The sequence below is a fragment of the Bombina bombina genome, unplaced genomic scaffold (genome assembly GCF_027579735.1).
Source record: "Bombina bombina isolate aBomBom1 unplaced genomic scaffold, aBomBom1.pri scaffold_435, whole genome shotgun sequence".
NCBI classification, from domain to species: Eukaryota; Metazoa; Chordata; class Amphibia; order Anura; family Bombinatoridae; genus Bombina; species Bombina bombina.
Window position 1 is genome coordinate 343358 of NW_026512337.1, and position 15627 is coordinate 358984.

At 37.7% G+C, this 15627-nt stretch overlaps 1 protein-coding gene across 1 annotated transcript in view; it reads left to right on the forward strand.

Annotated features, from left to right (window-relative positions):
- The window catches only part of LOC128644242 (TYRO protein tyrosine kinase-binding protein), a 31556-nt gene that overhangs the window by 2754 nt on the left and 13175 nt on the right, over nucleotides 1–15627 (forward strand). Inside the window, exons 2-3 of the mRNA XM_053696925.1 lie at nucleotides 10798–10818; nucleotides 13603–13734. Of these exons, the coding sequence (XP_053552900.1) occupies nucleotides 10798–10818; nucleotides 13603–13734 (153 nt within the window). The remainder of the gene's footprint in view (nucleotides 1–10797; nucleotides 10819–13602; nucleotides 13735–15627) is intronic.

Genomic DNA, 15627 nt, shown 5'->3' on the forward strand with positions numbered 1-15627 from the left:
AATTGTTCTCTTGGTATCTTTTATTGAAAGTAAAAATAAGTAGGCTCATAAGAGCTCAGGAGTGTGCACGTGTCTTTAGAACTATGACAGCAGTGTTTTGCAACATTGTATAACCAAGCTACAAAAAATGTTGCAAAACACTGCTATCATAGTTCTAAAGACACGTGCACACTCCTGAGCTCTTATGAGCCTACTTAGTTTTACTTTCAATAAAAGATACCAAGAGAACAAATTTGATAACAGAAGTAAAATGGAAAGTTGTTTAAACCTGCATGCTCTATCTGAATGACTAAAGTTTAATTTTGACTTTACTGTCCCTTTAAACCCTTAGGCCTAGATTTGGAGTTCGGCGGTAAAAGGGCTGTTAACGCCCCGCGGGCTTTTTTCTGGCCGCACCATAAATTTAACTCTGGTATCGAGAGTTTAAACAAATGCTGCGTTAGGCTCCAAAAAAGGAGCATAGAGCATTTTTACCGCAAATGCAACTCTCGATACCAGAGTTGCTTACGGACGCGGCCGGCCTCAAAAACGTGCTCGTGCACGATTCTCCCATAGGAAACAATGGGGCTGTTTGAGCTGAAAAAAAAACCTAACACCTGCAAAAAAGCAGCGTTCAGCTCCTAACGCAGCCCCATTGTTTCCTATGGGGAAACACTTCCTACGTCTGCACCTAACACTCTAACATGTACCCCGAGTCTAAACACCCCTAACCTTACACTTATTAACCCCTAATCTGCCGCCCCCGCTATCGCTGACACCTGCATATTTTTTTTAACCCCTAATCTGCCGCTCCGTAAACCGCCGCAACCTACGTTATCCCTATGTACCCCTAATCTGCTGCCCTAACATCGCCGACCCCTATATTATATTTATTAACCCCTAATCTGCCCCCCTCAACGTCGCCGACACCTGCCTACACTTATTAACTCCTAATCTGCCGAGCGGACCTGAGCGCTACTATAATAAAGTTATTAACCCCTAATCCGCCTCACTAACCCTATCATAAATAGTATTAACCCCTAATCTGCCCTCCCTAACATCGCCGACACCTACCTTCAATTATTAACCCCTAATCTGCCGAGCGGACCTCACCGCTACTATAATAAATGTATTAACCCCTAAAGCTAAGTCTAACCCTAACACTAACACCCCCCTAAATTAAATATAATTTTAATCTAACGAAATAAATTAACTCTTATTAAATAAATTATTCCCATTTAAAGCTAAATACTTACCTGTAAAATAAATCCTAATATAGCTACAATATAAATTATAATTATATTATAGCTATTTTAGGATTAATATTTATTTTACAGGCAACTTTGTAATTATTTTAACCAGGTACAATAGCTATTAAATAGTTAAGAACTATTTAATAGTTACCTAGTTAAAATAATAACAAATTTACCTGTAAAATAAATCCTAACCTAAGATATAATTAAACCTAACACTACCCTATCAATAAATTAATTAAATAAACTACCTACAATTACCTACAATTAACCTAACACTACACTATCAATAAATTAATTAAACACAATTGCTACAAATAAATACAATTAAATAAACTAGCTAAAGTACAAAAAATAAAAAAGAACTAAGTTACAAAAAATAATAAAATATTTACAAACATAAGAAAAATATTACAACAATTTTAAACTAATTACACCTACTCTAAGCCCCCTAATAAAATAACAAAGCCCCCCAAAATAAAAAATTCCCTACCCTATTCTAAATTAAAAAAGTTACAAGCTCTTTTACCTTACCAGCCCTGAACAGGGCCCTTTGCGGGGCATGCCCCAAGGAATTCAGCTCTTTTGCCTGTAAAAAAAAACATACCATACCCCCCCCCAACATTACAACCCACCACCCACATACCCCTAATCTAACCCAAACCCCCCTTAAATAAACCTAACACTAAGCCCCTGAAGATCTTCCTACCTTATCTTCACCATACCAGGTTCACCGATCCGTCCTGGCTCCAACATCTTCATCCAACCCAAGCGGGGGTTGGCGATCCATCATCCGGTGCTGAAGAGGTCCAGAAGAGGCTCCAAAGTCTTCCTCCTATCCGGCAAGAAGAGGACATCCGGACCGGCAAACATCTTCTCCAAGCGGCATTTTCAATCTTCTTCCATCCGGTGCGGAGCGGGTCCATCTTGAAGCAGGCGACGCAGATCCATCCTCTTCTTCCGTTGTCTCCCGACGAATGACGGTTCCTTTAAGGGACGTCATCCAAGATGGCGTCCCTCGAATTCCGATTGGCTGATAGGATTCTATCAGCCAATCGGAATTAAGGTAGGAATTTTCTGATTGGCTGATGGAATCAGCCAATCAGAATCAAGTTCAATCCGATTGGCTGATCCAATCAGCCAATCAGATTGAGCTTGCATTCTATTGGCTGATAGAATAAATAAGCTAAGGGTAAAGGTGATAGACTGGCCAAGCATGTCTCCAGACCTAAACCCTACTGGGCATCTGTGGGGCATCCTCAAATGGAAGGTGGGGGAGCGCAAGGTCTCTAACATCTACCAGCTACGTGATGTTGTCATGGAGGGTTGAAAGAGGACTCCAGTGGCAACCTGTGAAGCTCTGATGAACTGCATGCCCAAGAGGGTTAAGGCAGTGCTGGAAAATAATGGTGGCCACACAAAATATTTACACTTTGGGCCCAATTTGTACTTACTTTTGTTGCCAACGGTTTAGATATTAATGTTGTATTGAGTTATTTTGAGGGGACAGAACATTTACACTGTTATACAGGCTGTACACTCACTACTTTACATTGAAGCAAAGTGTCATTTCTTCAGTGTTGTCACATGAAAAGATATAATAAAATATTTACAAAAATGTGAGGGGTGTACTCACTTTTGTGAGATACTGTACATGTGTATGACAATATACATATATATTTGTTATTATGTGTATATACACATATTAACACATAAATATATATGTACTGTATATAGTCATATACATATATTTTTACTAACTGCAGCCCATTGTTGCGCTACTTACCTCTTCGCTGCACAAGATTCTCATGCCGTCTGTGACGGCACAAGAAGGAGCTTATGGAAACACGCTATTATGAGCACAATGCTTAATAGCAATGCAAATGTGAGCTCGCATTTGCATTGCTGTAAACTTGTTATACCAACGCACATTAGTGTGCGCTGGTATTGCAAAGTGGAGCGCAAATATCGCTTTAGCTAAAGCAATATCTTTCGCTCCACTTGTAATCTGGCCCTTTAAGTTTGTAAACTAAAATGTTTAATTTTGTGTTGCAATATACTTTAATCATTTATTACATTCCATTTAATTTCCTATAATTAAACTTTGAATATTCTGGGGTTTCCAATTGTAAGAATTAGAAGTGCACCCCGCAGACTTCATATGTGTAACTTTGCTATATTTTGGACCAAATTGGCTCAGCAGAGGTGATAAGATACTGCAAAACAGTGTAAGCTTTGCTAACCTAATGACAATGCAAGTAGTGTGTGGATTGAGGCTATAAAAAAAACTATTTCAGTAAAGAAGGTGTTAATCAAGCAAGAGAAAAAAAAAAAAAAAGAAATATAACTTCTTAAACTTCTTAAAGGGATAGTCCAGTCAAAATTAAACTTTCATGATTCAGCTTGAGCAAACATTTTAAGCAACTTTCTAATTTACTCCTATTATCAATTTTTCTTCATTCGCTTGGTATCTTTATTTGAATGTAAGGTTAGGAGCCAGCTCATTTTTGGTTCAGCACCTGGGTAGCGCTTGCTGATTGGTGGCTACATTTAGACACCAATAAGCAAGTGCTACCCAGGTTCTGAACCAAAAATGGTCCGGCTCCTAAGCTTACATAAAGATACCAAGAGAACGAATAAAAAATGATAATAGGAGTAAATTCGAAAGTTGCTTAAAATGTCTGCTCTAGCTGAATCATGAACGTTTAATTTTGACTGGACTATCCCTTTAAGTATAAAAATGTAATGATATATTTTCTTTGTCTCTTCTTCCTCTCTTCCTTTCCCCTTTCCTACCTTCTCCTTCCTCAATTTATTCTCCTTTACTTCAAGAATTATAACAATGAGTTTTCAGCAATAGTTTTATTGTCAGCGATTCCCGGGCGGCTCGGGCCCTCAGGAAGAAGAAGCTTTCATTTTGTCAGGTAAATTATATCAGCTTTAAAGCCCTTTTTTGTTGAGATTATTACATAAGGGGATAAATTCATATCTTGCTTTAGACGTTTCATAGGAAAACTCCTGATAGGTTGACCCAGGTAGATTACTTCAGAAAGTTTACTGTAAGCAGTTAAAAGTAGCTGTTTTGTTTGGAAATTTAAAGGGACAGTCTAGTCAAAACTAAACTTTCAGGATTCAGATAGGGTATGCAATTTTAAACAACTTTCCACTTTACTTTTATCATCAAATTTGCTTTGTTCAATCGGTATTCTTTGTTGAAAGCTAAACCTAGGTAGACTAATATGCTAATTTCTAAACTGTTGAACCGCCTCTTATCTCAGTGCAGTTTGACATTTTTTTCACAGTTAGACACTGCTAGTTCATATGTGTCATATAGATAACGTTGTGCTCACTCCTGTGGAGCTATTTATGAGTCAGCACTGATTGGCTAAAATGCAAGTCTGACAAAAGAACAGAAATAAGGGCATAGTCTGCAGAGGCTTAGATACAAGGTAATCACAGAGGTAAAAAGTATATTAATATAACAGTGTTGGTTATGCACAACTGGAGAATAGGCAATAAAGGGATTATCTATCTTTTTAAACAATAAAAATTCTGCAGTAGACTGTCCCTTTAAAAATCGTATAATTACTGGTCTGGAAAAAAAAATTTCTGCCAGTAAAAGTCTCTGTTGGCCAATCACTGGGAGGTAGCTGGTGATTGATGTCTCTTGTCACTGGCTCACCCTATGTGGGAAGAAAGGAACTAATCTAATTGGATTCACATATATGTGATCTGCTTTTCCTGCCCCTGAGTTGTTAAACATTGTATAGAAATCTATTGGCTTGATCCGGCTAATCCATCTTGCGGCAGTCATCATGTACAGTATATACATAATAGAAATGCTGGACATTTAGGGTATTTCTATGTGACGGACACCAGCGTGCTCTTTCTTACTAATGTAGAGTCTCTTTCGTTTCTCACTTTGTGATATTAGGTCAGTTGGCCACAAACTTCCTGCAACTAATTTATATGGCACCATGGGTTATCAACCTACATTTACACATTAACAGTGCTTACATAGAACAGCAGTTTCAGAATGAATTGTATACTTGAGTTTATTAATGTAATGAGCACGCTAGAAAGGACCTGTGTCACACTCAGTAATGATACAGACCCGTGTAACACTCAGTAACAATACAGACCTGTGTCGCACTCAGTAATGATACAGACCTGTGTAACACTCAGTAACAATACAGACCTGTGTCACACTCAGTAATGATTCAGAGCCATGTCACACTCAGTAATGATACAGACATGTGTCACACTCAGTAACAATACAGACCTGTGTCACACTCAGTAATGATTCAGAGCCATGTCACACTCAGTAATGATACAGACATGTGTCACACTCAGTAACAATACAGACCTGTGTCACACTCAGTAACAATACAGACCTGTGTCACACTCAGTAATGATACAGACATGTGTCACACTCAGTAACAATACAGACCTGTGTCACACTCAGTAATGATACAGACCTGTGTCACACTCAGTAATGATACAGACCCGTGTAACACTCAGTAACAATACAGACCTGTGTAACACTCAGTAACAATACAGACCTGTGTCACACTCAGTAATGATACAGACCCGTGTAACACTCAGTAACAATACAGACCTGTGTCACACTCAGTAATGATACAGACATGTGTCACACTCAGTAACAATACAGACCTGTGTCACACTCAGTAATGATACAGACATGTGTCACACTCAGTAACAATACAGACCTGTGTCACACTCAGTAATGATTCAGAGCCATGTCACACTCAGTAATGATACAGACATGTGTCACACTCAGTAACAATACAGACCTGTGTCACACTCAGTAATGATACAGACATGTGTCACACTCAGTAACAATACAGACCTGTGTCACACTCAGTAATGATACAGACATGTGTCACACTCAGTAACAATACAGACCTGTGTCACACTCAGTAATGATACAGACCCGTGTAACACTCAGTAACAATACAGACCTGTGTCACACTCAGTAATGATACAGACATGTGTCACACTCAGTAATGATACAGACCTGTGTCACACTCAGTAATGATACAGACCCGTGTCACACTCAGTAACAATACAGACATGTGTCACACTCAGTAATGATACAGACCTGTGTCACACTCAGTAATGATACAGACCCGTGTCACACTCAGTAATGATACAGACCCGTGTCACACTCAGTAACAATACAGACATGTGTCACACTCAGTAATGATACAGACCCGTGTAACACTCAGTAACAATACAGACCTGTGTCACACTCAGTAACAATACAGACCTGTGTCACACTCAGTAATGATACAGACCCGTGTAACACTCAGTAACAATACAGACCTGTGTCACACTCAGTAATGATACAGACATGTGTGACACTCAGTAATGATACAGACCTGTGTCACACTCAGTAATGATACAGACCCGTGTCACACTCAGTAACAATACAGACATGTGTCACACTCAGTAATGATACAGACCTGTGTCACACTCAGTAATGATACAGACCCGTGTCACACTCAGTAATGATACAGACCCGTGTCACACTCAGTAACAATACAGACATGTGTCACACTCAGTAATGATACAGACCCGTGTAACACTCAGTAACAATACAGACCTGTGTCACACTCAGTAATGATACAGACATGTGTCACACTCAGTAATGATACAGACCCGTGTCACACTCAGTAACAATACAGACCTGTGTCACACTCAGTAATGATACAGACCTGTGTCACACTCAGTAATGATTCAGAGCCATGTCACACTCAGTAATGATACAGACCCGTGTCACACTCAGTAATGATACAGACCCGTGTCACACTCAGTAACAATACAGACCTGTGTCACACTCAGTAATGATACAGACCTGTGTCACACTCAGTAATGATACAGACCTGTGTCACACTCAGTAATGATACAGACCCGTGTAACACTCAGTAATGATACAGACCTGTTGTCACACTCAGTAATGATTCAGAGCCGTGTCACACTCAGTAACGATTCAGAGCCGTGTCACACTCAGTAATGATACAGAGCCGTGTCACACTCAGTAACGATACAGACCTGTGTCACACTCCGTAATGATACAGACCTGTGTCACACTCATTAATAATACAAACCTGTGTCACACTCAGTAAAAATGCAGACCTATGTCACACTCAGTAATGATACAGACCTGTGTCACACTCAGTAAAAATACAGACCTATGTCACACTCAGTAATGATACAGACCTGTGTCACACTCAGTAAAAATACAGACCTATGTCACACTCAGTAATGATACAGACCTGTGTCACACTCAGTAATAATACAGACCTGTGTCACACTCAGTAAAAATACAGACCTATGTGACACTCAGTAATGATACAGACCTGTGTCACACTCAGTAAACATACAGACCTATGTCACACTCAGTAATGATACAGACCTGTGTCACACTCAGTAATGATAAGGACTTGTGTCACACTCAGTAATTATACAGACCTATGTCACACTCATTAATGATACAGACCTGTGTCACACTCAGTAATGATACAGACCTGTGTCACACTCAGTAATGATACAGACCTGTTGTCACACTCAGTAATGATACAGAGCCGTGTCACACTCAGTAACGATACAGACCTGTGTCACACTCCGTAATGATACAGACCTGTGTCACACTCATTAATAATACAAACTTGTGTCACACTCAGTAAAAATGCAGACCTATGTGACACTCAGTAATGATACAGACCTGTGTCACACTCAGTAAAAATACAGACCTATGTCACACTCAGTAATGATACAGACCTGTGTCACACTCAGTAATGATACAGACCTGTGTCATACTCAGTAATGATACAGACCCGTGTCACACTCAGTAATGATACAGACCCGTGTCACACTCAGTAACAATACAGACATGTGTCACACTCAGTAATGATACAGACCCGTGTAACACTCAGTAACAATACAGACCTGTGTCACACTCAGTAATGATACAGACATGTGTCACACTCAGTAATGATACAGACCCGTGTCACACTCAGTAACAATACAGACCTGTGTCACACTCAGTAATGATACAGACCTGTGTCACACTCAGTAATGATTCAGAGCCATGTCACACTCAGTAATGATACAGACCCGTGTCACACTCAGTAATGATACAGACCCGTGTCACACTCAGTAACAATACAGACCTGTGTCACACTCAGTAATGATACAGACCTGTGTCACACTCAGTAATGATACAGACCTGTGTCACACTCAGTAATGATACAGACCCGTGTAACACTCAGTAATGATACAGACCTGTTGTCACACTCAGTAATGATTCAGAGCCGTGTCACACTCAGTAATGATTCAGAGCCGTGTCACACTCAGTAATGATACAGAGCCGTGTCACACTCAGTAACGATACAGACCTGTGTCACACTCCGTAATGATACAGACCTGTGTCACACTCATTAATAATACAAACCTGTGTCACACTCAGTAAAAATGCAGACCTATGTGACACTCAGTAATGATACAGACCTGTGTCACACTCAGTAAAAATACAGACCTATGTCACACTCAGTAATGATACAGACCTGTGTCACACTCAGTAATAATACAGACCTGTGTCACACTCAGTAAAAATACAGACCTATGTGACACTCAGTAATGATACAGACCTGTGTCACACTCAGTAAACATACAGACCTATGTCACACTCAGTAATGATACAGACCTGTGTCACACTCAGTAATGATAAGGACTTGTGTCACACTCAGTAATTATACAGACCTATGTCACACTCATTAATGATACAGACCTGTGTCACACTCAGTAATGATACAGACCTGTGTCACACTCAGTAATGATACAGACCTGTTGTCACACTCAGTAATGATTCAGAGCCGTGTCACACTCAGTAATGATACAGAGCCGTGTCACACTCAGTAACGATACAGACCTGTGTCACACTCCGTAATGATACAGACCTGTGTCACACTCATTAATAATACAAACTTGTGTCACACTCAGTAAAAATGCAGACCTATGTGACACTCAGTAATGATACAGACCTGTGTCACACTCAGTAAAAATACAGACCTATGTCACACTCAGTAATGATACAGACCTGTGTCACACTCAGTAATAATACAGACCTGTGTCACACTCAGTAAAAATACAGACCTATGTGACACTCAGTAATGATACAGACCTGTGTCACACTCAGCAAACATACAGACCTATGTCACACTCAGTAATGATACAGACCTGTGTCACACTCAGTAATGATAAGGACTTGTGTCACACTCAGTAATTATACAGACCTGTGTCACACTCAGTAACGATACAGACCTGTGTTACACTCAGTAATGATACAGACCTGTGTCACACTCAGTAATGATTCAGAGCCGTGTCACACTCAGTAATAATACAGACCCGTGTCACACTCAGTAACGATACAGACCTGTGTCACACTCAGTAATGATTCAGAGCCGTGTCACACTCAGTAATAATACAGACCCGTGTCACACTCAGTAACGATACAGACCTGTGTCACACTCATTAATAATACAGACCTATGTCACACTCAGTAATGATACAGACCTGTGTCACACTCAGTAAACATACAGACCTGTGTCACACTCAGTAATGATACAGACCTGTGTCACACTCAGTAAACATACAGACCTATGTCACACTCAGTAATGATACAGACCTGTGTCACACTCAGTAATGATACAGACCTGTGTCACACTCAGTAATGATACAGACCTATGTCACACTCATTAATGATACAGACCTGTGTCACACTCAGTAATGGTACAAACCTGTGTCACACTCAGTAATTATACATACCTGTGTAACACTCAATAAAAATACAGACCTGTGTCACACTAAATAAAAATACAGACCTCTGTCACACTCAGTATGATACAGACCTCTGTCACACTCAGTAATGCAGACCTCTTAGTTTCGCTATTGTATTGAGTTTTGGCTGACACGTGTAAATTGTATTGCCATTCAATACTCTGTGACGGTATCATTTACACTGTTAAAGTAGGTGGCAAAGCTGCCTTTAAAATTCTGCCAGTTTCGGAGATGCATTACCTCCTAGAGAGAAGTACAGTAAAACTCCTCTTGGTGAGACTGACTTCAAACACTGATTTCAGCCTCCAGCAGCCCTCGACAATTTTGGCAAAAGTCAATGAGGTGACATTTCCATCTCTTAGCCAATAGTTGTGCTAGCCATATGACACTGCACCGTAAGGCTTGCACAGCTATTTGCTAAGAGATGAAAATGTCACCTAAAAAAAGACTTTTGCCTAGGGTGGCTTCTCCCATTGCTGTATCGATGGAAACTAGTGAAGCGCATCCACCAGTCTGGCAGAAAAAAGTCATAGATTTGACATAGAACAGAAACTGCATGCAATGTTCAATTGTATTATTCTTATTGTATATTTACTCATTTATGGCCATTTACTGGAGTCACTGCACCATAAGGCACCTCCATCTTGTTTTATTTTTACTGCTATATTGAAGTTTTGATTGAATATTTTTTGTTTGTTTTCAGGTGCAGTTAAAGGGCAGGATGGTAAGATTACTAATTTTATATAAACTTTACCTGAGTTATTAACGTAAATTTAAATGCACAGCAGTTTTACAACTGTTATAAAGGGTGTAGACACATAGGGGCATATTACAAGTGGCGAGCTGATGATAGCGCGGGACATGATACGAGATATCGCTGGACCTTGTTTACATTATTGCGCATCTTGATAGTACAAGTCCATGGTAAAGCGCATTAACCAGAGAAGGTTTAGCGCAGCCGACTTGACGCAAGCCCAATATATACTTTCAATGGATATTGTGAACGTGCTAACTTGCGCTCATAATAAGTTGAAAGTCGAAACTTTGCTAGAATATTTAGCACAACGTGAAACCTATAAAGGTTAAAAAAGTTGCACATACATACAAAACACATTAAAATTCAGTATTACACCTATATACATTTATGTAATAAAAATATATCATTTTTGCTAAAAAGGTTTTGAAAAGGATATGGTATGTTTGACTGGGAAGGGCTCAAATTTATACATATACCTATGGCTAAATATGTGCATGTGTGTATATGTGTATATATGTATGTGCACACATACATATATACACATATAAACACATAAATACACATATAAACATATATAAATACAGTATACTTTTGAGTGCTTCTCAGTCAAATACCTTGAAACATATAATATTATTTTTTATTTATTTCTAATGTGTTTTATTCTGTTTTGAATATAAATATTTTAAATTCCTATGTTCTGCACTTAGAAAAAAAATGTTCTTTTTATTTTAAAATAGATATTCTATATATATATATACTATATGTATATACAATATATATCTATAGCTGGATATACAGTATACCTATAGGTGTTAGAGATGTGCACTCCTATTCAGACGAATGCACATTCGTCACGAAAATCCGAATGAAAGTACAAACAAAAATAAAGAAAAAGAAAAATCGTCAGTATTCATTAGTTTCCTTTATGTTTTCTTAAGTGGTTAATACTTACCTTGTCACTCCCCATGCCCTGGAGAGCACATTAAGGTAAGTATAGTATTTAGAGGTGAACTTTTCACCTGTAGCTTTGTAACATTTACATTTGTTTTAACAAAAAACTAATGCAAATGTTTAATGAAAATTTGATTTTCGTTTAGTTTTAAATAAAACGAAAACCAAATAGTGCAGCCAACGAATATTTGAGGAAATGAATTTCCCTGAATATACACAACCACAAAGATTTTGTACGAAACAACATTTTCTTACCTGCACATCTCTAAAGATATATACTGTAGGTATAGATATATATTTTACAAAAATAATCATATATATATATATATGTAAATATTAACTGCATTTAAAAATAAATAGAACATTTTCTTCCATGTGAAGGACAAAGGAATGTAAAGTATTCCTAAAACCTTTGGTTTTAGCGCAGTTGGTCTAGTGTAGTGTCGAGTTAGTGCGAAAGCGATAACTATAATTTTTTTTTCAGTGTGCCCCATAGAAGTCTATAGGGAGAATTTATTAGCGTGGTTGCAATATCCAAAGTCCTGAAGTTAGCAGGCCTTGGTCTTTCTCTTGTGCAGTAACTTTTTACTTTCAACTTGTAATACACGCGCTAATGCGGTTGCACTAGATTGACCGCTTTTAGTGCAAAAGCGGAAAAAAATAATATCACTCCACTTGTAATCTGGCCCATAGAACAATTAAACTTGTAGTTTACAGAGTTAGTTTCACTCCAGGAAACACAAGATTTCATATAAATATCAAAATCTTGTGGCACACAGCTCTTTCACTCAGCAGATCTCTAATCACTTGTTAAGGAAAACAAAATTATCCATAGAGGTAGCCCCATTAGTGAACAAATTCTCAATAACTGGAAAATACTAACAAGGGAACATGCATCTGTATTTAATCAGTTCTACAGTAAAAACACCAACGCGTTTCTGCAGTTATAGACCTTCTTTAGGAATTACTTTATCAATGCTTGCAGTTACATAACCTTGTAAAATACTCATTCTATGGTGAGCTTTGGCTGACAATTTGGAGAATTTGTGGGAAAAATGCTGCATTGAAGAAGCAAAACTGTACATTCATTAATAATTAGTTGTCAGTGTACATTTTTTTGTCTCTAAATTTACTAACTTTTGGTTGTTCAGCCAATAAGCAGTTTTCTGGATTGCCCTGTGGCTATTATTTAGCTGATCCACCAATATCCTTTTGTTTAAAGGGATATAAAATCTATTTTTTTCATGATGTAGAAAGAGCATGCAATTTTAGCAACTTTATAATTTAATCCTATTATTAATTTTTCTTCATTCTCTTGTTATCTTTTTTTGAACCCCCCTACCAAGAATGTAAGCTTAGGAACTTAATGTAGCCACCAATCAACAAGAGCTATCCAGGGTGCTGAACCAAAAATGGTCCTGGTCCTGAGCTTACTTTCCTGCTTTTTCAAATAAAGATAGCAAAAGAACAAAGAAAATTTGATAATAGGAGTAAATTAGAAACTTGCTTACAATTGCTGTTCTATCTGAATCATGAAGAAAAAAAATGTGGGTTTCATATCCCTTTAAGCATAAAAAAATGGTAACTATACCTTAATGTGTCTAATATAAATAAGGCTAATATAATTCATCTCTTAACCCCTAGTCCACTGAACCTTACAATAACATAGCTGAGCCTTATGTATTCCTCCATTAGTACAAAACCTTCAGTTCAGTGCACCATTTCAGCCCAAACCACTGTCTGTTTTGTTCAGATTACAGAGTTTTTGATATTTAAGTTTTTAGGATTTTTTTTTTGTAGAGTGTGGGAACTGTTTACATCTGGATTCCGGATCAGTGATCGGTATTGTGGTCTGTGATGTCATCATTACAGTGCTGATAGCTTTCGTGGCGTATTACGTGTCACTTAGAATGGAGAGGAAGAGGCATGCGGGTGAGTGACAAAATACTGATGAGAGAAAAAAAAAGTAACTGCAAATAAATAAATAAATAAATAAATATATATATATATATACAAATAGGTGAAAAGCGCACTCCCACTCGCTGGACAGACAAATACCAGGGTGCAAAATTTTACAATATACACAATCCAACAAATGCACTCTCTAGATTTAAACCACAGCAACTTTATTGTGTGACGTTTCGGAGCATTCACCCCTTGCTCAGACAACCATAAAGTGAACAAAACAGTTTTTTTATAATCAAACAAGCTCCTCCCACTTCCTCTACACCTAATCTAAGGTATCACAGTTGATGCTAATTACATACAAAACATCATGTAAATGCAAAAACAATGTCAGGATAAATGTTATTTATCATTAGTGCATAACTTATTTAGTCATGTTGTTAAAGGGACACTGAACCCATTTTTTACTGTCATGATTCAGATAGAGCATGACATTTTAAGCAACTTTCTAATTTACTCCTATTAAAAAAAATCTTCGTTCTCTTGCTATCTTTATTTTAAAAGCAGGAATGTAAATCTTAGCAGCCAGCCCATTTTAGGTTCAGCACCATGGATATCGCTTGCTTATTGGAGGCTTACATTTACCCACCAATAAGCATGCATAACCAAGGTTCTCAACCAATAATGGGCCGGCTCCTATGCATCACATTCATGCTTTTAAAATAAAGATAGCAAGAGAACGAAGAAAAATTGATAATAGGAGTAAATTAGAAAGTTGCTAAAAATTGCATTATCTGTCTGAATCATGAAATAAAAAAATCTGGGTTTAGCGTCCCTTTAATTACAAACAAAAGTGCATACAGTGCATATATCAAGTGACAATATATTTTGAACTATCAAACACTCACATTAAACCATGGAGATTCGTAATTATTATAACCTAGATCACTGCTCGAAATTAATCCTATTCTTCACAACCGAATAAATACATAAACTCACTGTGAAGCTGAAGAATCCAATCCTTATTGTCTTATAAATTAGCTTAAAGGGCCATGATACCCAAATGTTGAAACACTTGAAAGTGATGCAGCATAGCTGTAAAAAGCTGACTAGAAAATATCACCTGAACATCTCTATGTAAAAAAAAAAAAAGATATTTTACTTCAAAAGTTCCTCAGTAGCCACATCCCATTGTAAAGGACTTCTAAGCAGCAAATCAGTATGTCTGTCCCGGGACAGCTGAAAGGATGAGCCTCGTGCACTCTCATATTATTTCCCTATTCAGATTAGGGAAGTTTACAATGAAATCTCATGAGATTACAGTAAAAGAGTTCATGACCTCAGCACTGCTGATGCTGATTGGCTGCTGTTCATTTCTTCATTTTTTTTTTTTTTTTACCTGCAGCTGAGTAGTAACTGTTTATACAGCACTTACTCTACTGAGCTGAGGAGATTGTGAGGTAAAATATCTTCCCTTTTTACATAGAGATGATCAGGTGATATTTTCCTTTCAGCTTTTTACAGTTATACTGCATTTGTTTCAAGTGATTTAGCATATGAGTATTATGTACCTTTAAGAACTGTTTAAATGGACATGAAACACAAAATGTCTTTTTCAGGATTCAGACAGAGAATACAATTTTAAACAACTATCCCATTTTCTTATATTATCTAATTTACTTTGTTTTTTTTGTATCCTTTGTTGAAATGCATATCTAGATAGGCTCAGGAACTGGGAGCTAGTTACTTGGTGGCTGCACATAAAAGCCTCTTTTCATTGGCTTACTGGTGTGTGTTGAGCTAGCTCCCAGTAGTACATTGCATCTCCTTCAATAAAGGATACCAAGACAATGAAGCTAAATTGATAATAGAAGTAAATTGGAAAGTTGTTTAAAATCGTATGTTCTATCTGAATCATAA